This window comes from Fukomys damarensis, unplaced genomic scaffold, assembly GCF_012274545.1.
Source record: "Fukomys damarensis isolate Sample0158 unplaced genomic scaffold, DMR_v1.0_HiC HiC_scaffold_9, whole genome shotgun sequence".
Lineage (NCBI taxonomy): Eukaryota > Metazoa > Chordata > Mammalia > Rodentia > Bathyergidae > Fukomys > Fukomys damarensis.
In genome coordinates, this window is record NW_022900921.1 from 43,958,103 (window position 1) to 43,983,106 (window position 25,004).

The 25,004-nt window shown below is 39.2% G+C and overlaps 1 protein-coding gene across 2 annotated transcripts; it reads left to right on the top strand.

Annotated features, from left to right (window-relative positions):
- Positions 1 to 1,168: 1,168 nt before the first annotated feature.
- Positions 1,169 to 24,846, top strand: Nms (neuromedin S). Of its 2 annotated transcripts, none has more exons than XR_004516441.1 (14): positions 1,169 to 1,673; positions 2,912 to 3,095; positions 10,157 to 10,278; positions 11,757 to 11,858; positions 12,992 to 13,344; positions 15,331 to 15,386; positions 15,694 to 15,744; positions 18,927 to 18,950; positions 19,042 to 19,095; positions 20,354 to 20,428; positions 21,693 to 21,728; positions 22,350 to 22,391; positions 23,424 to 23,634; positions 24,444 to 24,483. XR_004516441.1 is itself a non-coding variant. In XM_010637132.3 (14 exons), the coding sequence occupies exons 5-14, from the start codon at positions 13,272 to 13,274 to the stop codon at positions 24,521 to 24,523; spliced, it is 540 nt and encodes a 179-aa protein (XP_010635434.1). In that variant the 5' UTR covers positions 1,169 to 1,673; positions 2,912 to 3,095; positions 10,157 to 10,278; positions 11,754 to 11,858; positions 12,992 to 13,271; the 3' UTR covers positions 24,524 to 24,846. The 2 variants fall into 2 exon arrangements, 1 of the variants encoding a protein (XP_010635434.1); XM_010637132.3 differs by having other exon boundaries at positions 11,754 to 11,858; positions 23,586 to 23,634; positions 24,444 to 24,846.
- The last annotated feature ends 158 nt before the right edge of the window (positions 24,847 to 25,004 follow it).

Genomic DNA, 25,004 nt, shown 5'->3' on the forward strand with positions numbered 1-25,004 from the left:
GTGGTCATGGTAGCCTTATTTATAATAGCTCAAAACTGAAAATAGCACAAAAGTCATGAAGAAGTGAATGGGAAAAAATGAGCGAAAATCTGATATATACAACAGAACACTATTGAGTAATACAAAGGAGTAAATGATTGAAATATACAACAACACGGATTAATTCAATTTTGCTACATAAAAGATTAAAAAATTTAAAAGAGTGATACACCCTACATGATTCCATTTATAAAATTCTAGAAAATGCAAACTGTAATGGTAGAAGCAGATGAGCCAACAGGGAAAGGAAGGGAGAGATTATAAGGGAGCTCAGGAAACTTTGGAAGGCCATGGATACATTTGTTACTATCGCTGAGGTGATGGTGGTGTTGAAGCTCAGACCATAGTATCCTGGGATGCTGATGGTTAAAAGTTGAAGGCAGTTGGAGAGCAGCAGAGGCTTAGAGAAGCTTCACTCTGATATTCCCATATCCACACAAGACCAGATGCACCAAAGTAGAAAACAATTGCCTTTGACCCCAACTCCACCCCAGGGTTCATTACCTAAATTCTCATTGCAGGGAGGAAGATTGAGGAATATAATCACACTTAGGTTGACTTTGGCACAAGCCCAGTCTGTTCATTCTTCTAAGGAGAATAGTTTACAAACTATTGTCTGTCCCCTTGGCTCATTCATCCCCCATAAAATCATTTACTACCCCTCCAAATTACCTATACACCCTATAACGCTCTCCTCTATGAGTATCTGCACCTGACTGGGTTATTGAGTAATCCTGTGCCTATGATGAATAAATGCACACGAATAAATTTGCATACCATTTCCCCCCGTTTATTGTTTCAATTCAGCAAAACTTCAGAGGATACAGGGAAATTTCCCTCACCCCTTCAGTGGGATCAGTGTATACTTAAAGTAAAGCTTATCAAGTTAGAGAGTTTAAATTTATTTATTCCATGTAGTTATGCTCCAAAAAAACAACAAATAAGTCTTTCCTGGCATGGTGTCATGCACTTGTATGTAATCCAAGCACTCGAGATACTGAGGCAGGAGGATCACCAAAAGTTCCAGGCCAGCCTTGCCTACATAGTGGGTTCAAGGCCAGACTGAACTGAATAGCAAGACCTGTCAAAAAAAAAAAAAAAAAAAAAAAAAAAAAAGGAAGATGCATTCCTGTAAGGTGGCTGGAAGGAAACATTACTCAGGGGTTAACATCTACAGACAGACTCTCCCTCTGCCATGGTTGGAGGAACTGCAGGAAAAGCCATATGCATGGAGCCCACATTTTTTTGACCACAGAGACCAATGAGATCTCTATCATATTGTTGCAGTTACCCCTCTACTCGTTTTCAGGAAGCAGAGCATATAACCTCATGACTGGCAGAGCCCTGGAGTCCAATGTCATTCAGAGACACTGCTGCTACTGAAGGCCACACTGAGGCAGAAAAGAAATGTCTCCTTTCTTCCTTTTTTCTTCCAATCTTCTCCTACCCTCCTCTTCCATTGACAGAAACTCTCTGGAAGCCAGCTGGAAAGAAGTTTATTTATTGGTTTCAAACTCTGCATCATCAGAAAAGAATAAGGAAAGGTATTTATGGAACTGAAGGCTAAGGGACAAGTAACTGTCACATTGAGCTGATATACACCTCTTGACAAAGGAAAACATAAAAAGTTAAAGGTATGGACCTTTCATGGATCTTGCCTGTTAGCACATTCTGGTTCTCTTGAAATTACATGGCTTCCCTATTCCCTGCCATCAAGCAACCCAGAATAAAGCAGATGTGAAGGCCAAGAGAAAGAACAGGATACGGGCACAGAAGGTGGGAAGAAAAGAGAGTATATTCACGTGGGTGGGAACAGGATTAGCCAACGGGGGAGGAACCTTTTCTGCCAATAAACAGATTTTTGAGATTTGACAGCCAGAAGCTGAAATAAACCTTTCTAAGAATGCTTGCTATATAAACAGATGCTGATGGGGCTCAGAATATGGCACCCCAAAATATGACTGTAGGAGAACAGAATATGCCTCTTTTGCATAAGGATTATTTTGAGTTTATTATTTTGAGAAATAGCAGACAGAGGAGAAGCTCTGAAAATAGAGAAGTTTTCCATATGTAAGAAAAATTCATATCTATAAAGGAAATCTTCATTTGTAAGGGTGTCTCTCTGTCTGTACTAGGAAGAGAAGGATGACTCTACATCACTAGAAACTTATCAATGGAGAAGCCAGTGACTCACTTTGCCAAATAAGCCTTTTCCTTGATTTCTTTGTTTTTCCTGGCCTCTTTCCTATAACCAAGCCTTCCCTATTTCCTTCTTTCTTTGTTTTCACTGATGATACTACTTAAGCCATCACTGAGATTTACTCATTTTCTATGGGTACCTCCCATGTATACTGAAAGTTATCTCTGTGCCTTAGTCTGTTTGTGCTGCTATAACAAAATACCTGAGACTAGGTAATCGATACATAGCAGAAATTTATTTATTACACTCTGAAAGCTGGGAAGGCCAAGGTCAAGGTGCTGGTGTTGTCTGGTGAGGGCTGGTGTTATTTTCCAATATATTAACTTCCAACATGCCATTTGGTGCATCTTCTGGAGAAAAGAATTACTTCCTTTAATGGGTAGAAGAGCAAGAGAGTCTTTCCATCAACCTTGAGCCCTTCTATCCCTGGAAACAGATGCCCATACTGTACTTTCTAATGAAAATGTTTACTTTAGCATAATGGTAGCCAGCTGTGCATCTCAGTAGCTGCAGTGGGGGAGTATAGAAATTAATCTTTGTGTTCATCCACTTGATAGACAAACCTGTGTCAAAGTATCAAGAGGTGAGTTTTACCTATCTTATGATCTTTGTTACATTTTTGTGCATTTATAATTTGTTTTATTAAATGCTTTCTTTTGATTTTTCTTGTAGAATTAGTCCAGTTCATTACAATGTCACATGAAAATCCACGTTTACAACTTTGGGAGGAAGTTGAAAGTGAGTCATCGGGTGACTCAGCTACCAATGATGAATTAGTTCATGTAAGCCAAAGAAATTAGCAAGAATGACAGAAAAGCACACAATGAAGACCTTGATTCAGATGAGGAAGAAAATGGTAACGTAACCAAATATTTGACTAGTCAAAATGCTACAAAATGGTTGTGTGTATGTGAACAATCCAACATTTCTGACTAGGTCAGAAAATGTTATTAGCTTCTTGCCAAGGGTACAATTTATTGGATGAAATGCCAACATTGCAATCCAATGCTGGAAATTGTTCCCAATGGACAATATGCTACAAGATGTTGTAGCATGCACTAATAAGGAACAGTTAAATGTTCTACATGCACCAATACTAATACTCAAAAATATATTTATCATGACACTTCTCTATCTGAACTAAAAGCCTTCCTAACAGGACCTTATCATTCTAATCATCGGAATCTAAAGGATTTATGGAGAAGTGACAGTCATGTGGTGTTGAGATTTTTAGATCAATAACGACTCATGAGATTTGGTTTCCTTTAGAATTGCCTATTTTTTGACAACAAAAAGACCCACCAAAAAAACAAAACAAAAAATCCAACAATGTGACTGTTATGTGCTTATTTTTTGAAAGCAATTTATACACCATCCAAATAAATGATAATTGACCAACAGCTTGCATCATTTTGTAGTTGTTGTAGCTTTCGGGGATATAATCCAAACAAGCCTTCCAAATATGGCATAAAAATATATGCCCAGGTAGACACAAAGACATTTTTCCCATTGTGTTTAGAAATTTATCCTGAAACTCGGCCACCAGGTCTTTATTCATGTAACAATAAACCATATGGCATTGCGAACAGACTTGTTGCACCTATTTTAAAAGTACCAAAATGTCACATTCCACAATTGGTTCACTAGTTACTCAATGATGTTACATTGGCTAATAAAACACCAGTTGACCAGCACAGGAACTATTTGAAAGAACAAAGCAGAGTTCCCCCCACAATAAAATGTTGCAAGTTCACAATACAGAAATATATAGTGTAATCTTCGGGTTTCAGAAAAGCATAACATTGGTCTCCTATATGGTGAAGAAAACAAAGTAGCATTAACACTGTCAGTGTTATACCATGGTGATAAAATTGATACTGAAACTGGGCATGGTGGTGCACACCTGTTATGCCAATATGTAGAGGCTCAGGCAGGAGGATCCTGTGAGTTCAAGCCTGCTCTTCACAGTGAGTTGAAGGCTAGTCTGGAGTACATAGCAAGACCATGTCTTAAAAAAGCCAAACTAATGAACAAAAAATTGATAGTGAATCCTCAACATGAATGAAGCTAGAAGTGGTCCATTTTACAAAACAATTAAAGGCAGAATAGATGCAGCAGCTATAACGTCACTCAAAACACAAAGTGTTGGTCAATGGTTGTGTCAAGCATAAATAGCTTCATAGTTTAAGAAGAAAATAACAAGCACAAAATATCATGGAAATTTTTATTATAAGATTGGAACTTAAACTGATAAACAATCAATTACAACAGAGGAAAAACAGTATGTCTCTGCCCAAAGAGCTCCACAAAAGAATTCTAGAGTAGATTAGTGAATAGATGGGTGAAACATCACAAGAACCTCCACAGAAAACAGGAAGACCAGCAAAATGTGAAGTATGCCTTGCCGAAAAAGACAGGAAAGCAGGGGCTGTGGATTTAGCGCAGTGGTGCTGTGCCTGCCTCACAAGTGCAAGGTCCTGAGTTCAATCCCCAGTACAGAAAAAAAAAAAAGACAGGAAAACAAAACACGTGCTATCAGTGTCATACTTGTGTATGGAACATGCTACTTTTGTATGTGAAAGGTGCCTAAACTGTGATAATTACAGTAAAGGTTTTTTTTATTGTAGGGTTTTATTTGCATTTTCATTGTAGTTCATATAGGAATTTATTTCTGTGGTTATTTTTTAGATTTAGTAAACAATGAACAGTTGATGTAGAAAATGTTGATGTTCTAAACACTCAGTACATATTTAATATTTTATTTTCCTGCTAAGTACACATTGTATAATAGAATAGGAAACTCCTGACAAAGGAGAAAGACAAGAGAGGTGACAAGTAAGGCCTGCCAAAAAGGAAAATAAAGCTAAACACACATGTGGTCAGTTTAAGCGATGCCTATGTACGAAACAAGCTGTTTTCATGTGTGAAAATGCTTAGGTGTTATAATTGAAGCACAGATTATTCCTGTGGCAGAATTTCACTTGTATTTTCATATAAAAATATGTTTCTTTTTTTAATTTAGTAAGCAAGCAAACAGTTGATGTAGACAATGTTGATATCTATTCTAAATATTCATTAATATTAAAATTCAATATTTTATTTTATTGGTGTTATGGCTTGTATCTAGATGTGCCCCCAAAGCCTAATGCAGGCATAGGTGGGGCTTGTCAGAGGTGGCTAGATCCAAAGTGTGTGATGAGGGGACTGATTCATGGTGCAATGCTAGGGTTAAGGGTATTAGGGTTAGGGGTGTGAGTGCTGCCTGCCCTAAGGTGGCTAGCCTGGATAAGATATAAAGAACAGAAAGAGGCTTATCACTTGCTTGGTTTTGCTGTCTTCTGCCTTCCGTAAACTGTTTCTTCTCTGCCGTGCCCCTCTGCCAAGCCACCCTGCCTTGGAGCCAGCCAACTATGGACTGAAACCTCTACAAATTATGAGCCAAATAAACCTTTCTTCTACTTTGGGTGCTGGGTATTTCATCTCAGCAATGAGAAAAGTAACTAAGATAATTGATATTTTACTTTCCTGCTAAATATACCTTGTATAATGTAAGAAAACTCATAAAATGAAAATAAATAATTTATCAATAGAAATATCCCTGAAAAATAAATGTGGGCATTATATACACACTGTGATGCACCTTTTAGAATATTTCCTGTGATGACCATAAGGACTTTCATCCTATTGAGGAGGGAAGAACCCTCATATTTTAAAAATCACCCAAGGATAAATTTTGTTTCACTATGAATTAAGTTTCAGCATGCGTTTTGGAGGAGACACCATCATTCAAAATATAACACTGTGTTATTACACTTTTGTTTTTCTCATTAATTTGTCTTTCTTTACAGGGCTCTGTATCAACCAAGGGGAAAAATTACTTTTTCCTCCTTGACAGTGCCCACAAATATTAATTCCCATACCTGCATCTTATTTTACTTTGGTCTAACAGAGTCTTTGAAGGACATGAGATACCACTAAGAAAGTAATATATTGAACATAGGAATATCATCTATTTAGAAATTCTGTTTTTTATATCCTACTGATTAAAGTTCAGTTCCTTCAAAACTTGCTGAGTTTGATCATAAAAACCATTTACAAAGTGGAAAGTAATTTAATGTGGGAAAGAAGAGGCATTTTTAGCTTAGTTCTCTGGCATATGCTTGTCTCAAATGGTCTGGGAACTCCACATGGTGAGTGCCTTTTTTGAAAAATGTTACATCTTATTAAATTGGCTTGACACTGACAATTCGCTGGTCACAACCCTTTCAGTAATGTTTAGCAAATGAAACACTCTGGAAAATAACTGTAATGAAATAATGAAAGGAACTCATCTTTTATATATGTATGAGATACAATAAAAATATGTATTGAAATAAAAAATTTTAAAATGTATCACAGTAAAAGACACATTGCCATTAATCCCTCCCAAAATACTCCCCCTCACTTCTAAAACACTTCTGCCACTTTCTGAAGCATTTCTAAAAATTATCTTTGCTGCCTTTTTCAAGGCTGGCTCAGTGGCCTGAATTGATTCAAAGTATTTAAGGCAAATTCTATCAAATAAAAGATTGTAGTGTGTCCTGATCCGCCTTAATAACTAGATTTTGGGCTCCTTCTCAAAGTCAAATGAAAGATAAATGTTTTCAATTAACTGAGGACACTGAGGCAGCCACAACAGCACAACTAAAGACCCTCATAAAAGAGGTGTGTTGTTTAATCACAGCTCCTAAATTCAAGTCAAGTACAATTCAATTACAATTGAATATTGTACCATAAGATCAAAGAATGTTTCAGAGATCATTACATTTTTAAATTTATTTTTACTTATTTGGTTTTAAGCATTTAATAAATTATCAATGCACAAATTTAAAAGTATACATAATGCAGTAGATTTTAATGCCTTCTCACAATCTCACTCCTCTTCTGAGAATCACTGTTCTTTGGGGAAGAACGAGTGCATAGAGTCCCACCTTTTCATTTCACATTTACCTACGTATGTCCATTTATAAGGACACGTTCTGTTTTGAATAAATTTTTATGTACGAGATGGTTCGTAGAATGCAAAGCTGGCTATAACACTTGTCAGCATATCTCCCTGAGATACATGGGTTTTCCCACCACTTGAGTTTGGTCTACTTATGACTACTTTTGACGAACCCAGCACTGTGGAAGAGATGTGAAGTTCTGCTACTTCCAAACTAGGACTCAAGATGCTGTGTACTTTCTACTCTTCCTGTCTTAGAACTCTGAAATGAGCATGAAATCCAGCCTAGGCCAGCCACCTGGGGAATAGGAGAGCATTTGGAGAAAGAAGTCAGGCCCCTGTCTATTGAACACCTGAATGCCAATGTATGAGTCCTCTTGAGATTAGCTGAGTTCAGCCCACACAATGAGGACTGAACTGTGAAACCAGAATATTTAGACAACTATGTTTTGGAATGGTTTTCTATCAGCAGAAGCTAATGCCTCACAAATGAAACATTTGATACTAAAGCATGCAGATTGCAGTTTTGTTATTATTATGTTATAAAAACTTGCCTTCTCAAAACTTATAGATCCAGTTTATTCTTTCTAACAGTATATATATTAATATTTTATTGATATCCCGTGGTTTATTTAATATTTCCTTTGTGATAGGTAGTTATATTATTTCTTTTCTTTGTTTCTCCTTTTCCTTGTTTCTTCCTGTCTGCTCTTTTCTCCCTTCCCTCCATATAAAAAGAATCCCTAAAGCTTTTGCTTGTTCTTATCCTGTTGTATTTTTCTCTGCTAATAATGTTGATTATAGTATCTTAATTAATATACAGATTTTTAAAAAGGAAACCAAAATCTTGTGGTTCCAGGTCAGCATCTCAGACCATAGCAATTTGCTCATATAGAGCTCTGATTTCCAGAGTCTTCAGCTCTGATCTTGAATTTTTCAAAAACCAAGTCCTCTCTGTTTTGGAATTCCATTGATATCCCTTTCTTTACACAAAATAAATACAACAATACAGCAGTATTTAATATAATGTGTAACAGTCAGGCATAGTATAAAAGAATAGAAAACATGTCAAAAGAAAATGTATTCAATAGTAAAATAAAACTGTACTCATAAGGTTTTGGGTAGACACAACGACTCTACTGAATATGACTAGAGATTGTGCACATTACACTCTGGCAACAATTTAACAAAAACTTGTCTCCATTCTCCCCAAAGTCCTGAGGCTTTACAAGAGGCTGAGTTTAAGGGCAGAGCAAATTTCTAGGCAGCCCAGTACTTGGGCCATGACATGGGGATTGCTGACAGCTTTGAGCCACTTTATAATGACAATTTGGAGCAAAGAGCAGAGCAAAAGGGTTTGAGAAGTTTGGGCCAGAAGAGAACCATATGTAAAGTTTTGGCCCAAAGGAGGTATGTTGGCCAAAAGCCACCGCAGCTACACTCCTGGCTACTGCTCAGGCCAGTAACAGACCTTGATGTCATCCATGTGATGCTGTTTTTCTCAGGTATAAGAATGCAAGAGTCCTAGAGTCATGGAGGTTTCTGCCCATATTTTAGAGGAAGGGTGAGAGTACAACCAAGGGTGAGAGGCTGGCATGTGAAGCTGTGGAAATGAAGCCAAAGGTGCATTTGAGACCTCAGGACATCATTGTTACCAAGGACATGCAATATCTGCAAGGGAAAGCTGCAGGGTGTGAATAGAACCAGCCCAAGAAAAGCCATGTGGGCATCAACTAGCAAGGACATAAGGATGAAGATGCCCAAGCCCTCTGGATCTCACATCTCACCACAGTATACCTCATATGATGGCTATGGAGCTACATGACTTAGTGTTTGCTCTTCTGGGTTTAGATGTCACTTTGGTTGGATTCTTTTTTTAATCCTACACTTCTCCTTTTTGGAATGGGAGCATTCATCCTGTTTCATTGTATTTGGGGATTAGGTAAGTTGCTTTTTGAATTTTACAGGGACTCAAAGTAAGAATTTGCCTTGAATCTCAGAGGAGACTTTAGACTTGGACTTTTAAGCAATGCTGGAACTGTTAAGAGTTTAAGGTAGAGGTTATTGCATTTTCAGTTATACAGTGGATACTGACATGATGTTAGATGTGATTTTTAATGGGAGCTCTCCAGTGCCCCTCCTAATAATGACATCAGTCCTATTGGATTAGAGTCTATTGTTATGACTTCATTTAACCTGAATTACTTCAATGAAAACCTTGTCTCCAATGACAGTCACATTGGGGCAATAGGGTTTCAACATATGAATTGCCAGAGAAGATGATAAAATTCATAATAGTATTGTCAGATAATAACAACACAGATATCAACAATTTCTTCTATTTTTGAGTTTTATCAAAATAGTTTTGCTTATGTCCCAAATATCTGAGAAATAATATGGGCAAAATACACAGGGAAACAACTTTGATATAAATCAGAATTATTTTAGAGGATAATTTGAAAAATGTATGTCTATGAATACAGCACCAATTTACTGAAGAATATAGACCAAAATGTTCAGCAAGTACTTACTTGTTGATTTATACTTATTAGAACTGAATTGTTTTTAAATGGTGTATGTTCAAACAGCATTCATTTATATTTTCCTTTCATTTCATAAATACTTACTGTTAGACAGTGGGCATATTTTAATATGAATGGCATAATCTCTGCCTGGTGCTTAATGACCACAGACTATTCTCCTTGAACCAAAGTTGTAAATAATGCAATAAATAGAAACCTCTATTTCTTGCTGGCTCAAAGTAGAAAAAATGTGTTACAGCTATAAAGTAATTTATAATTCCCACTGTTAAGAATTGAAATTTTTTGGCAAAAAAAAAGTTTTTTTAAGGCACAAATAAATGGTTCCTTCTGAGCAGTTTCCACTAAAAAAATTACTCTTAAATTTCTCATTCATTAAAAATTATATGACAGGTCCTTATATGAAGATCGGGGAGATGACCAGCTGGAGTTGATCAAGGATGATGAAAAAGAGGCTGAAGAAGGAGAGGATGACAGAGACGGCGCCAATGGCGAGGATGACTCTTAAGCATATGGTGGGGTTTAGAAGTCTTGTCCCATTATTTCTTTACCTAGGCGCTTGTCTAAAATCAAAATTTCACCAGATCCTTTCCCCTAGTATCTTCAGCACATGCTCACTGTTCTTTGTCCTTCCCATGTTCATAATTGCCCTGCGCCTAGTCCCATTTTCACTTCCTTTGACGCTCCCAGTAGTTTTGTTAAGTCTTACCCTGTAACTTTGCTTTTTAATTTTGATACCTCTTTATGACTTAACAATAAAAAGCTTGTATGGTTTTTCTCAGCTGTCTCCACAATAATCTCTCGTTATGCAGGGAGTACAGTTATTTCCACCCATACATGGTTTCAGTAGTTGCTTCCCTAGCTGCAAAGGCAATCTCATTTAGTTGTAGCATCTGAGAGCAGCTTTGAGTTAGAAGTTTGTGTTTCCCCACATCAAGTACTTTGTGGGACTGTTGAACACAAATGTAACAATGTATTTTTGTGAATGAGAGTTGGCATGTCAAATGCATCCTCTAGAAAAATTAGTGTAATAGTCTTTGTTTTCTAGAGTTGATACTGTGGGTTATTTTTGTGAACAGCCTGATGTTTGGAATCTTTTTTCTCAAAATAAACAAGTCCTTATTAAACCAGGAACTTGGAGAAAAACAACCTGGTTTTTTATTTTTGTATAATAGTTTACTTCAAATCCTTTGTTTTACAGTAGCCTCCACAAAACCTTTAGAATGTTTCAAATACTGTATGTTTCTCTGCGGTCATTCATGATCATTGTCATAACGACTCAACATGGATGATGTATTAAGTAGTAACTTTGACAGAATGGAGATCATTCTAATTATTACATTCCCAGTTACCTTTTACTGGATTTTGACTCTGCCTCAATGTTACTATAAATAGAAAAGCTGTTTATTTCCTGGTCCTCTGTAGTGTGTGCCTTCCCAGGTAACCGAGACCATGGCTAAGGGTTCCTAATGTTTATTTTACTTCACAGTGACTTTCTACAGATATATAAACTAATCCTTTGTCATTACCCACAGTTTAATTGCATTGGTTTTTATGATACAGTATTAGCACCTAAATTTCTAAATTAGATATATTAGAACGCTGCCACATTTGCTTTTGCCTAGTTTTCTTAAAATGCCCAGTTTATTCATGTTTATTCTTCAGTTTTTCCAACATAGTAGGAAAAGGAACTGATACTTTAATATATACAGACCTTGAATTTCTTGTAAAGTTGCTGTTAATTTCTAGCATGGCGCAAAGACATTTTTCACATCCTACCTTCTGTGAACAAAAGTCATGTGTTGTTTATAAAGATTTGAGCTCCTTTCCTGTAACATGATTAAGCAAAACAGAAGGAAGAAATTCAACTATAACCTACCCCTGGAACCCAAATGCATGTTATAAAGTTAGCTTCTGTTGAATGTTAATTTAGTCAAAAAACTTGTACTGACTGTTTTCTAATCTAATGTCATCTCTGTTGAACTTTTAGCAGGTAACCCTTGACTAGAAAATCAACTGGATATGTGGAAGAAAATTTCAGAAGCCCAAGATACTAATAAAACCTGTTGAACATTAAAAAAAAATTATATGACAGGTAAAGTAAGTCAATTTAAAATAAAGTAAAAATTTTATAAGTAAAAATATTCAACATGTTTGAGGCATATTGGATGCATTCAACATTTGCTGGTTATCTCTAAATCTCTAAAAAGACAAAAATTAAAAGTGTGTAATGGGAAAAATCCTAAAGATACTTATTTCATATGTTACTTTTTGCCTGAAGTATAAGACCTCATTCTTTACCCTTTATTCTACCCCTTATCTAACCTAAGGGAGCTCTTTTCAAAAGAATTATCAACCAATATCCCATATGTTTAAGAACATGGCTGAAAGTCAGGCATGGTGGCACATGCCTGTAATCCCAGCACTCGGGAGGCTGAGGCAGGAGGATCCCTGTGAGTTCAAGATCAGCCTGGGCTACATAGTGAATTCCAGGTCAGTCTCAACTACATAGTGAGACCCTGTCTCAAAAAACCAAAAAAAAAAAAGAAAAAAAAAGAACATGACTGAGCTAGGATATCTTTGGATTCAAATTCCTGCCTTTTCTCTTGATAGCTAAGAGAGCTTTGATAAATTCCTTAATCTCTCCTAGCCTTGGTTTCTGCATTCATAAAATGAGGATAATAGCACCTCTAGTATGTGCTTTCTATGGGAATTGCATGAATAATCCATGTGAAATGACAAAAACAGATCTCCACATGTAGGAACTCAGTAAGTGGAGTCTGTTTATTTTTAATTATTATTATCATATTATTATCAAGCAAAAATATTGTCATGCTTTCTTGAATACTGACTTAATTTGAAATATTAATTTGTTCATAGAATTTGGGAAAGCCTCAAATAGGCTGATTTCCAACCATGATAAAAAATAACAACTCTACTTGAATTTGAGGTTCCTGGTAAAGTTATATCTAGGATTCCAAATTTTATTCTTCTTAAATGCATCAAAGACTAAACCATATCTTTTGTTAATAGTGGAAAATAAGCAGCTTCTTAGGAAGCAAGACCTCATCATGCAAGATTATAGACTTATGTCCAGTTCTTTAATTAAAATAGATTTCTCTCCCCTTATTTATTAAAAAAGAGAGAAAAGTCTTTCCTGTCAAAAGTGTTTCCCACACCATTATAGAGTAACAATTATGACTCTCCACTTTTTATTTTTATTGCTAGATTGAAAAAATATGACTCTCTATAATGCTTACACCAGGAGGATATTATTCTACAAATAAGGGCCCAGCATGACATTTATGAGAGAGCCCGGGTCCTCCTGTGCAAAGCTGATTGGTGCTCTGCCAATGGACTCAAGGACACTGCCAATAAAAGCACCTACTGCTCTGGGCTGATCAGAAAGAGTTGAGGGCTGCATTTGCCTGTGGGACTTGGGGAAATGCTGAACCCTAGTCCTTGCAACACACATCTGTGAGCAGCAGAGAGAAACCAGGCTCTGGAGATGAAACAACTTCCCGAACTCCCTTCCGTCTTGGCAATGTACTGCTTTTGCATGATACAGATTATCTCCTCAGGTAAGGTGCCTGGATCCCTCAGAGTGATCGGCTCTGGAAGGGTCTAGCTGTATCCCTTTTTCCTGTCCGCTTTCTACTCCATTACTTTCTGGCCTCTCATTAGTTTCTAACCCACTAAGGAAGCGTGGACACAGCTGGGTGTGGCAGGCTCTTACGAAGTGAAACTTTACCCAGTGGGACTGTCTTTAAACATCTCTTGCACCAAAGAAGTCCTATGTTCTGCATGGCCCCTTTGTGAGTCCCATCCGTTTGAGGTTCAGGACCCTCAGGAGAACGGACCAGAACACAGCGTGGCTCGGGTGGAGGGCCAATCTTCAGAGGCCAGGTGCTGTCCTCGGTGCTGACTTTGTTAAACCATCCCTTTGTCCACTTCAGAGAACTAACGTGGTGTGAAGAGATCTGAGGTATTGGAAAAGTCTGTAGTTCGAGTCCATCCTCATCATATACAAGTAATTTGCCATAAGATGCAGCGAAGGGTGCCATAGCAGAAAATCTACCCTTGGTAACACAGAATATTCCAAAATTTAAATTCTTTTCCAGTAGAATTTTGATTTAGTAGAAATTTTTTTAGAATATTTTCAGGGAGAAAGTATATTCCAAATACTATGCATGTTTTGTCATGTCCTAAAGCCCAATTACAAAATCTGTGGAGACTGTCTGGTCTAACCTCACAGAGTGTAGGGTTCTCTGGTTTCTCCCAGAAGGTCTTCAAGATTATGAGTACTTTCAATGACCTCCAACTCACTGCCACCCCAAGATAACCAGTGGCTGTCCCTTTTGGACTACAAGAGGATCTTATCTATTTACACATTTGGGAATTGGTTGATACTTTTTATTTAACTGTGTATATAGTTCTATGAAAACCCTCTTTTCCCTATTTGATTTGATGTTCCCTGAGGATAGGGTCACTATAGCCTTTACCTTTGTATCACACAGGACCCTCAATATGTCCTGATGGGATTGGCTTGTGTTTCTTTTCATTACTGAATGATCGCAATCATTGGAGGACACTTCGTTACACTGAGCTGAAATCTGATCACATGTAACTTCCAGCCATAAGCCTTCATTCTATTCTTGGGGATAGAATAGTGCCAATATTCCTTATTTATGACCATTCTTAAGATAGTTCAAGGCAGTTAACATATACTTTCTGATTTTGCTCTTTTCGGAGAAAACTACGCTCAGTCACTTTAACTCTACCTGTCAAGTCAGACTATTGAAAAGAAAAAGAATGAAGGAAACATAAGACCACTCAAGTCTATTTTTAAAAAGTATAACTACTGTCCCACATTTTTTAAAAATCCAAATGCAAGGTTTTGTATTTATCCACACAATATAAGCTGTTCCTCCAAGTGTTGTATCATATATAAAAGAGATGGGCTCATTTAAGTGAGAAAAGTGTTGGCAGGGTCATCTAAAGGCTGGTATCACCTTTGCCCAGAACTTCAGTCCTGGAGGGTCCAGAAGACAGAGACAGGTGGTTGAATGTTTTAAAAGTGCCAAGTGTGATTCTGATGCACATTATTTTTTTACACCATTATCTGATACGACATCTTTATATATTCCATGAAAATAAAAACTAAGTTGTTACCTAGATAGTATTCTCTTTCCTGGTTTGCTAACATCTGTGCTGGAAACTCCTGAGGCAATAGATTAAAAGCATGCTACTTCTTTTGGTGGTTTTGGGAATTGAACCAGGGCCTTTGCCCTGAGCTGCATCCTCTGCTGTTTTTAACATTTTTTGTTTTCAGACAAGGTCTTTAATTAATTTGGGTATAAATTTCAGGTAGCAGTAGGTAGGTGTGTGTGTTTTCTCTGAAAATTCTCTTAATGGCATTGTATCATTTCTTATCTTCTCATTGGCCTCTTCAGGATAGCTCATTCATAGTTTATGGTTCTGCTAGAATCTGTTTTCTATGGTAAAGGTATAAAAGGAATGTGACAACCCATTTTCTCTAATTGATGCTTTTGTCTTTTCTCATGTAGGATTCCTTCAGCCATTAGCTCACCCTCCAGATGGCTTGGATATTGTGCAGCTTGAGGTAGGTTATTTCTCAGTCCTGTGAGATTTTTATTTAATCTAGGCCTTGAAAATATCATGTGGATAATGTTCACTTAAAACTATTTTAAGATCAGATTTTTGGCTGCAGCAGATCTTCACTGTTGCCATTTTTACGGCTGCACTTAAGGCATCTTCAGCTGTGCTGAGAGCCACTGCCGTTGTGTGAGGAGATAATTCAAGGTTCACAAATGGAACAATTTTAGAATTTTAAATATGTTATGATAGAATTCTATTAACGAAGGCACTTATTCTTGGTTTTGAGTTATTTTTCTCATTCTGCTTTTCAGCAGTTGGCATACTGCCTGAATAAGTGGGCACTGCTTTCTAACCAACCCAAGGTAAAAAAAAATGCATATGATCGTTAATAGCATAATATATGCATGTAATAAATATACTGCTTTGCTACATACAAAAAATGCTGTATGTGAAAATGTGTGTGTGTTTATGTTTCTCTGTGTGTAGGGGACAGACATTCAGAAAATATCTAGATTCTCTATTAAATATAAGTTGCCATAAAATTTTAGTGGTTCATGTATGTGCTTACACATGTCATCATATAACTATGTCATCATAAAATTAACTACATGTGTCATGATATATCTTATTGTATATTATACTTTGATATATATATCTCTCTCTCTATATATATAGATATATATATATGATATAGCAGTTTCCAAACAATAAATCTCATGTAAAAGACTTAACAGTAACTATAGCAACCACAAAAGAAATAGTCTCATGGATTTAAAGTGAATGTGGATTTAACTGTAGGAACATAGGGTGGTCTCAGGATATTCCACGATCTTGGCAGAGCCTCCTGCTTTCACCTTGAGCCATATCTCCTGCTTGTTCATCCTCTCTGCCCAAGACATGCCAGGCTGCATCCACACTGAACCTCTCACTGTTCCCAAATGCACCAGGCCCTTGGTAGCTTTCCATAATCTTTTCCTCATCAAAAATGCCTTTGCCTCCTTCTCAGACAGCAGGTAACAGACCAGGCTGTAAAACCACACTACCTGAGCTCTATTCCAACTCTATTAAACTTTGCAGTGTCTTAATGACCTTCACTTTTTTTTCTCATCTGTACACTGGGGACCATAGCTATACTAGCTCCATAATGAAGGTCAATTGCTTTAATATTTGGGAAGTGCTTTCAGTGTTGTCTAGAACATGGTAAACAATAGCTGTTAAGAGCTAGTTGTTACTATTGCTTCTTGATGCAACTAATTCTCATTCTTCAAGACTCAACTGTAACTTTCTTTCTCAGACTTAAATATATCATGCCTGTTTCTTCTCCTTTTGAGTTTACTATCATGCATATTTTTTATCATGCATATGTTTTGACTTAATTATCATAATCTTTCATAACCTGGATCCCTAGAGCAAAAGTCCAAGGTGAAAATTCCAATTTCTCCATCTCTTCCTACTGCCCCCCAACCTTGCCCTAGAGGGGCTATAGGGGTATCCCCTGCATAAGCAGGGTCATAGGAAGTGTAGCTGTTCATGTACTACCTGAAGTATTAATTAAATTGTGGGGTTCCTGAATGCAAAGGCCCACTTGGTATGAATTTCCTTCCGTCCTATGAATTTCCTTCCGTCCTTTCCATTCCCCCACAGCCAGTTTTATTCATTGTTTCCAATTGCAGGAGATTAAGGGATTATTCAGTCAGCATTAGTTTCAATGTTTTCCAACTATGAATAGATAGGATGGCTCTTCCTGGCCTTGTGGCTGCCTCAAAATATCACCTAGAGCCTGTTACTTCCTCTCCAGGGACTTCAGTTCTCTCAGTTGCCCAAAGATCATAGGAGTTAACTAAGCACTTAAGTTCCCTCTGTTCTGGTCTCCAGAAAAGGCCAGGTCTGTGACTCCAAGGGACTTTTATCTTGAGATCATTCATAAGGCAGGTTACCTTCTGCAAATAACGTCAGCTGCATAAACTCTTCATGTTTTGGTTTCTGCTTACTTCATGGGATCTGAAGAAGTTTAGATGGGAAAGGCCAATAGCTTCTTGTGAACAGAGCCCTACCATTCATTCATTCATTCACTCAAAAAAATTTATTGAGAGCTTGCCATATGCCAGATGCTGGGGGTAGAGGTGACCCAAACAAGAAAAGTCAGCAGTTCTTATAGAATATATGTTTAAGAGGAAATATGTAAGAAATGAGATAAATGAGTAAAATTGTATAGAATTTTTTTTCTTGAAGAGACAAAAATAAAGCAAGAAAGGTGTATATGAAATATAGAGAGGGCTGATTAGCACCAGGAAAAACACTTTCCTTCTACATTATTTTTTGACCCAAAAAGTAAAAGTAACAGTATAAAGCTAATAATGTGGTACAAAAAAAATTTGTTTGCTTAATATGCCCCACCCCCCATCCCACTGCTGTGAAAGGAGGTTGAGAGAAAGACTAGAAACTATAAAAACAGTAGATATGGCCGGGGATTTAGCTCAGCGGTTCTGTGGCCTGCCTCACAAGCTCAAGGACCCAAGTTCGATCCCCGGTACCAAAAAAAAAAAAAAAAAAAAAAAAAAATTAGACACTTCCTGCTTGTTTAGAGATGGTGATTATGGGAAAATGGGGTATTAATTCCCACAGAGCCTCTGCTATTAGTAATGCAGATTGACTGAGGTGTGTTTTGTGTGCCTACACCCAGTTGAGCACAGGCACACATATGTGTGTGGCAGGGAAGGAGAGAAAGGATGCCTTGGCATGGCTTGCTTCTACCCCAGAAACTCTCCATAGAGCCTGCAGGAGTATAAGATTGTATTCACTGCAGTAAAATGAGAAATGTGATTAGCAACTTGAATTTTTGTTTTGATTGAGGTTTGCACTGATTCAAGAATATTTAAATGTGAATGAGATGTGAATGATCAGTACTCCGCTGTATTTAAAAGAGAGTTCACATTTCTCACAATTTTGTAAATGTGGATGTGAAAATGTTCTGGTTTAGTAAGATGCCCTCTTTCCTGGCATCTCCTTGATCAGATGTGCTTTGTGTACTCTGCCAGCCCTGTAGAGAGGGCAGGCTGGAGCACTAACATGGCTCAAAAATAAAAAGCTGTGCTTTCTGCAAGAACAGTGAAGATTCATGTAGGAAGCTACTAGAAGGGGGAAAAAAACTTGGTTAATATGAACCAAGCCTAAAAAGCTGCTACTGAGCTATATCCGGCAGCAAATGAAATATTGTCATAGTTGTTTTACTATACCACTTATTCAGATGGATATCAGGGACTTGGTGAGGGTACTGCTTCTATGCATTAATGAGGAGTATTTTCCCCCAATGACGGAAAAGATGAAGGAATCTAATTTTAAAATGATTGTGGCAACTTTTAAATTGTAAGATCCTGTATCAGCTGTAGTCTTATTAAATCTGTGTGATGAACTGCTTTTTAGGTTGCCAATTGATTTCATAATAGTAGAATAAATCCAGGAAGGTGTATAGTATGCAGAAACCTTGACTGTTGTCTGCTTCAGTCAAATTCTGCATGACTTACCTTCATTCTTCTCTTTTTAGGATAATCACGACATATACAAAAGGGTGAGTACCAGCCAGCCCAGGCACAGAGCACAAGCTTTCACATGAGAGCAAGTGACATTTGGTACTAACACCACTTTTTTTTCTTCTTTAGTTTCTATTTCACTACTCCAGAACTCAGGAGCCGACACGCCCAGTTAAAACCAGGGTCAGTGTTTCTTTATAATCATCTTTCTATAAAAGTGACCTCCACATACCTTTTATTCCTTCTGAATTGACAGTGTATGTACAGAAAACTAGAGAGCTCTGATACTCCCTGACCCAGAAGTAGTTCCCCAGGTCTCTTTCCTCTCTGGGATAGAGGTAATGGGTAGTGGGCAGATCTGAAAAGTTAGAGAATAAAATGTAAAGTAAAAATAAGTAATAGATATCTTTCTATTAAACAGATGTACAAGAAGAGCCTGGTAAAAAACTGTGTTCGACTTCCCTTGTTCCTTATGACCTATTATTCAAATTTTGACAAGGTTTTTGTGGCACGCAAAATACTGTCCCTTTAATAGTGACCCACAGGTGCACAACTTCTGTGGCTATCGGGGTGTGTGGGTACATTATCTCTAACATTTTTACTATAAATTTGAGTTCCCTCTGGGATCAACTGGAGTAGGTAAACTTCTGTGGCCTGTGATTTGAGAAATATAGGGCAGGTCATAAACTGTAACTCAGTTCAGATGTCGTCGTACTGCCACTGAAATACTACCATTAGTAACACATCTACTTACATATTTAACTTTCTCCAAGCCTTCAAGAGTATCTTTTAAGGGAAATACTCAGCAAAGCATTATTTTTCCTGTAAAAAGCAAAGACTCATCAGTATTATAGGGGTAGGTAGGAGGATCAGGTTGGGAAGGGGATATTATCCACAAAGGCCATTCATTGCACTAGGAAAGAGAGAAAAAACAGTGGAAGAAAAAAAGGTCAGTTCTGTCTGCGACACAAATTAACTTTTACACTAAAAGCATCCGGGGAGGATTGATGAGGACTAATCAAGCAAGATGCCTTTTCCTGAGTGTGTGCCAGCAGTCACAGACAGGAAGTGCAGTACAGAGAGGTAGGGATGCCCATTCCTGGCCCCTGGAATAAGAGATCACAGGTGGGGAGAAAGAAGCTTCCTGCAGCTGGCCCTTTAAGACAACACTAGGAAAACAAGAGCGTTTGGGGTTAATGCAGACAGTTTGAGTCACCCTAAGGAAATGTTTGTGCTGTGTTGAAATTGAAACCTGCTATCAAGGCAAGCAGTTCTTTATTGAAAAGATAAAATTTCAGGCTCAGACTCCAAAATGTATTTCACTCTGGAAATTAAATCCATTTGTAAGGGAAGGGAGTCAAAAGGAATGCGCATAGCCCTGGGCTCTGCAAAGCCTCCTCTGGCAGCCTCCGGTCTGACCCTCTTTGCACCTTTCTTGCAGTTTCCTCCTGTGCACCCCTTAATGCGCCTGGCTGCCGAGCTGGCCAGCAGGAAGATGAAGAGGTTTCCGCAGCGAGTATGTGCTTTCCCTTCCACCTTACTTTTATGCTGCTAAATTCAGCTAATGCTGTGATAATCTCGACAGCTGCCTTGTGGCTCATTTTCATTCTCCCCTCCAGTCTGGTCTCCAAGTTGGGAGGGAGCTGTGGTCAGGACTGCTGGTCCTTTGGCCTTGACCTCTCACTCTGGAACCCCAGGAGATGGCTGGAGACCCCATATCCTCTCCTCTTTTGCTCTTTTCATACGTACCGTGTGCGTGTGTGTGTGTGTGTGTGTGTGTGTGTCTGTGTGTGTTGTGTATTATTTTGTATTTGTAACATGACATTTACCATCTTGACATCCTTTTTCCCCATAACTCATCCATTCTTTGTCTTTAGCTCAGTTGTTCCCTTTTTAAAGCTTAGAAATAATCGGTTTCGACCAGGCCTGGTGGCGCATGCCTGTAATCCCAGCACTCAGGAGGCTGAGGCAGGAGGATCACTGTGAGTTCAAGACCAGCCTGGGTTACATAGTGAGTTCCAGGTCAGTCTCAACTACATAGTGAGACCCTGTCTCAGAAAAAAAAAAAAAAAGAAAGAAAGAAAGAAATAGAAATGATCACTGGGGCCGGGGATTTAGCTCAGTGTTTCGGTGGCCTGCCTTGCAAGTGCAAGGACCCAAGTTCAATCCCTGGTACCAAAAAAAAAAAAAAAAACAAGAAATGATCACTGAACCTATTCAAATTATTAATCAAGATTTTTATTGTATGGTCGAAATTCTTGGACCCACTGTGCCCAGGTAGGATGATAAATTTTCTCAGTACTTGCCTGGATTTTAGCTCAGGAAGTCCTGAGATCATCCTGGCAACTGCTCCACCCCTGGAAAACTGGTTGTTCATCCTAAGTGCAGGCAACAGCTTTTCCTTTCCCTACCGACTTCATACAAATTTCCAGGTGTGCACAGACTCCACTCTTACACCAGGTTTATGGACAAAGAACAAGCGGAAGGTGCTGAAATGGCTTCTCCTCAGAAGCTGCCTAAACTGGGGGTGCATCTCAAAGATGTGGCTGTGAGGAGGCACAAGCAATTAAAACACACCTGGACAAACCCGCTGTCTCAAATCAAGCCAAGGAGCTCGGGTGGGAGCTTGCCTTTGGCCCCATGGGTAGCCATCCCCTCTCACTATTTTCTTGCACCTCTCTTCCGAACACTGTAGAACACAGCCAGGAAGGGAGAAACCACACAGACAACTGCAAGGTCTTGAATGTGAACTCACCAGCACCTTGCTTATTCTCTTCCAGGATTCAGGACCTGCTGCCGTGGACTTGACCAAAAAGGTATGTGAGCTCTGGGGAAGTCACAGCCCACAAGAGCGGTTTATAGGGAAGGGTGGGGAAGAGTAGGTGTGGACCACCCTCCAGCCCCTCTAGGCCCCCCTGGGAAGGACTGATCTTGCAGCAAGACTCTGAACATCTTCTCTGAGGCTGATCACTGAAGTTAGGGGTCTTCCCTGACTTGTCTTGGAACAAAAGAAACCAAAGGGGAAATTGATCAAATCAGTGTTAGCAATCAATGCCTGTGGCTGTAAAAATTCATCTTCGGTTTCACAAATGAGGCCTCTGGAGCTGTCTGCTCCTGGGCATTTGCTCTTTCTGGCTTGAGGAGCAAAGTAACATTGTACAAATTTGAGGGGAGCACATATTGGTACCAATGCCATAGACCAGAGAATCCCAAACTTGACCGTGCATCCGACTCATCTGCTAAAGATTCAGATGTCCAGGCCACACCCTGAGATACACAGGGTCCAAACTGGGGATGAGAGTTTGCATTTCTAGCAAATTTCCACTTGTTGAGGCTGCTGATCTGGAATGCCTTTTCTGAAATCTTCCCCCATAGACATTTTTGAAGGACCTTTGATGCAATGTGGCTACGTGAAAGTTTATATTTTTGTATTGCAGGATCCCATTGGCACCTTGGGACAACCATTCTTCCTTTTCAAGGTATACCAGGTTTTCTTATTTCTGTTTTTGAAGCCAAATTGGCAGCAGTCATCCCTATTATAGAGTTACTGCAGGACCCCATGGTGAACTAGGGCCCTCACTGCCTGTATCTAGGGAATGACTTAGTCAAATTTTCTTACAAATCTGTCAAGGGAAGCTGGACAGTGGCCAAAAGGGTCTGACTTCTAGAAGCATGGGAAGCAGAGAGAAGTTCTGCTGAGGGGCAGACACTGGGCAAACCAGAACCAGGATGTTCCTGATCACTGAGGTCCATGGCACAAAGACAGGGAGAGTCCAGGCACCATCTTTTGTTCCTTTCCAGGTAACACAGAATTCCTTGCGAAGTTCATAGACTCTTTTAGATTTTCATCCATCATTGATTAGCTTTCTGTCACCCTTAGACCCTCAGTGTTTACATCAGAAAAATAAGTAAATCAGACTGGATCCAAGATCCCCCAAACTACATGCTGGGGATCACTGATGCTAAGATTGGAAGATGCACTGGGCATGGTGGTGCACGCCTGTAATCCCAGCACTTGGGAGGCTGAGGCAGGAGGATTGCTGTGAGTTCGAGACCAGCCTAGGCTACATAGTGAGTTCAGGTCAGTCTCAATTACATAGTGAGACCCTGTCTCAAAAAAAAAATAATTGGAAGATGCCACACTCAGCACTTATGAAGATTAACAACGCACCATCAAAGCCACTGAGGGTTCTGAGCAGTCCTACAGGAACCCTCTGCTTCCCTGGAGTTAATATTCTGTTTCTCTAATTTATTTGACCATAGGAACAGTTTCTGCCCTCCATACTCCCACCCTGTGTACACTTGTTTTGGTTTGCATGACTTCCTAGTGCACTGTTTCCTGGAAGGTACTTTGAGAGCAATAGGTCTCTGTGATGTCTCCAGGCTGAGAAGTTCCATGATGAATGTTTGTGGGTTCTCCTACCACATGAGCAAAGGTTAAAGAGGAAGGTGAGATGGGAATCAATGTTGTGTCCTGCAACACTGACTAGAGTGCCTATGGGACTTACCAGGTGAGTCCAAAAGGACAGGGTATGAGATCCCAGTTAGAAGAACCAGCCTTTGGGCTCAGCACAACACACCGTCAAGGCACTGTCAAGATAGAGGATCTGAACCAAGATTCAAGCCCCAGCCAGCTTTATCTCAGTGTGTGAAAGTCACTCCATCTTTTTCAGCCAAGAAATGGAAGAAACATTGAAGTCCAGGCCCAGCAAAGTGTACAAGGTCAGCTCCATTGCAGCACTGTTTTTTTGAGCAAGCTTTATGTGTGACATGCGGGTGTGGGAGACAGCAAGTGATGATTGTTCACAGAAGGGTCCTCTTCTATCCACTCATAGCAGATACTCCCACAGCCCAGCCTGGCAGCAGCAGGCTGATCCAGCCAGCAGTACAGCCCTTGCTCCCATGCCTGGCTCTGGAAGGTGAAGTTGAGATGAGGGTGAAAGCCACATGCAGCCCCTCTGGGCCCCCGTGATTCCTCACCTGGCCCATGTGATGAGGAAACCACCACCTTGGTGTGTTGGAGTGGTGCTTTAAGAAGACCCTGGAGGCTACTAGGCTCCCTGTTCTGCAGGCTGTTCCCTCTCTTCAGTGGTGCTCTGAGACTCTGAATCCAGAAGAGTCCTTGGCCTTCTGGCCTGTGGGAGAGGAAGTCAACTCACCAGGCAGCTCTGGTCTCCTCTATTTTGGAAAAGGATGTGGGTCCAAGAACATGTGGCCATCTTCCTGAGGATGGGTCACAGCATCTCTGCCCCATAGCCAGCACTGGAGCCCCAGCTTCCTGGAAAGCGGTCCCCAGGCTGGGGGATGGAAGTGCCTGGCAAAGGCAGAAGGAGGGAGTTTTCCAGGGCCACAGGGCTTTAACAATCCTAATGGCCTAGACATAGCAAACCAAGTCTTAGGAGTACTGATGATGGGGACCGACTGGACATTTAAGATATGTCAGGTGAATTATACATCATAAAAATACATTTAATACCTCATTTTCATTCTGGGAGTGATTTGGCTTTAGCTGTACATCTTTTCTTTTTCAGGATCCAATGGCAAAGGAAAGCTGGATCCAAAGAGGCTGTGCAATGATTATTTTGAGCAAATGTCAAGTTTCTTCCTGTGAAAAATATTGAAAGATATTTCTCTTGCTCTATATCCACTAGAATATTTAGTTGTATGAAAATAAAGTAGCACTGACCCAATAGTTTCATTTCTTCTTAGAAAGTCTTGGGGAATTCGGTATAAATTTTTTAAATAATAGGAATTCTAAAAAAATGTACTATTTAGGAGTACAGAGTATCACACTGACTATCATGTTGTTATTGAGATTCGAGGGGTGGGTTCAGCAGATTGTGCTGGCTGCCTTCAGATCCTGACTCCTACTTTTTAGCTGGATGACCTGGTGTGCTAGTCAAATTTCCACTGCTGTGACAAAATTATGATATAAACAACTTAAAAGAAGTAAAATTAATCTTGGCTTTGATTCATGATCTCAGAGATTTCCGTCTATGTCCCTTAGCCCTGTCATTAGGCCTGTGGCAGCACAGGACATCGTAATAGGAGCACATGGCAACTGGGAAACAAAGAAAGGAGGGGATTAGGAC

Excerpts from the sequence above, each read along its gene's own strand:
- Nms (XM_010637132.3), top strand. The coding sequence starts at position 13,272 with ATGAAACAACTTCCCGAACTCCCTTCCGTCTTGGCAATGTACTGCTTT. Across the intron at positions 19,096-20,353 it reads CACGCCCAGTTAAAACCAGG|TTTCCTCCTGTGCACCCCTT; the intron begins GTCAGTGTTTCT and ends CCTTTCTTGCAG. Across the intron at positions 22,392-23,585 it reads AACCATTCTTCCTTTTCAAG|CCAAGAAATGGAAGAAACAT; the intron begins GTATACCAGGTT and ends CATCTTTTTCAG.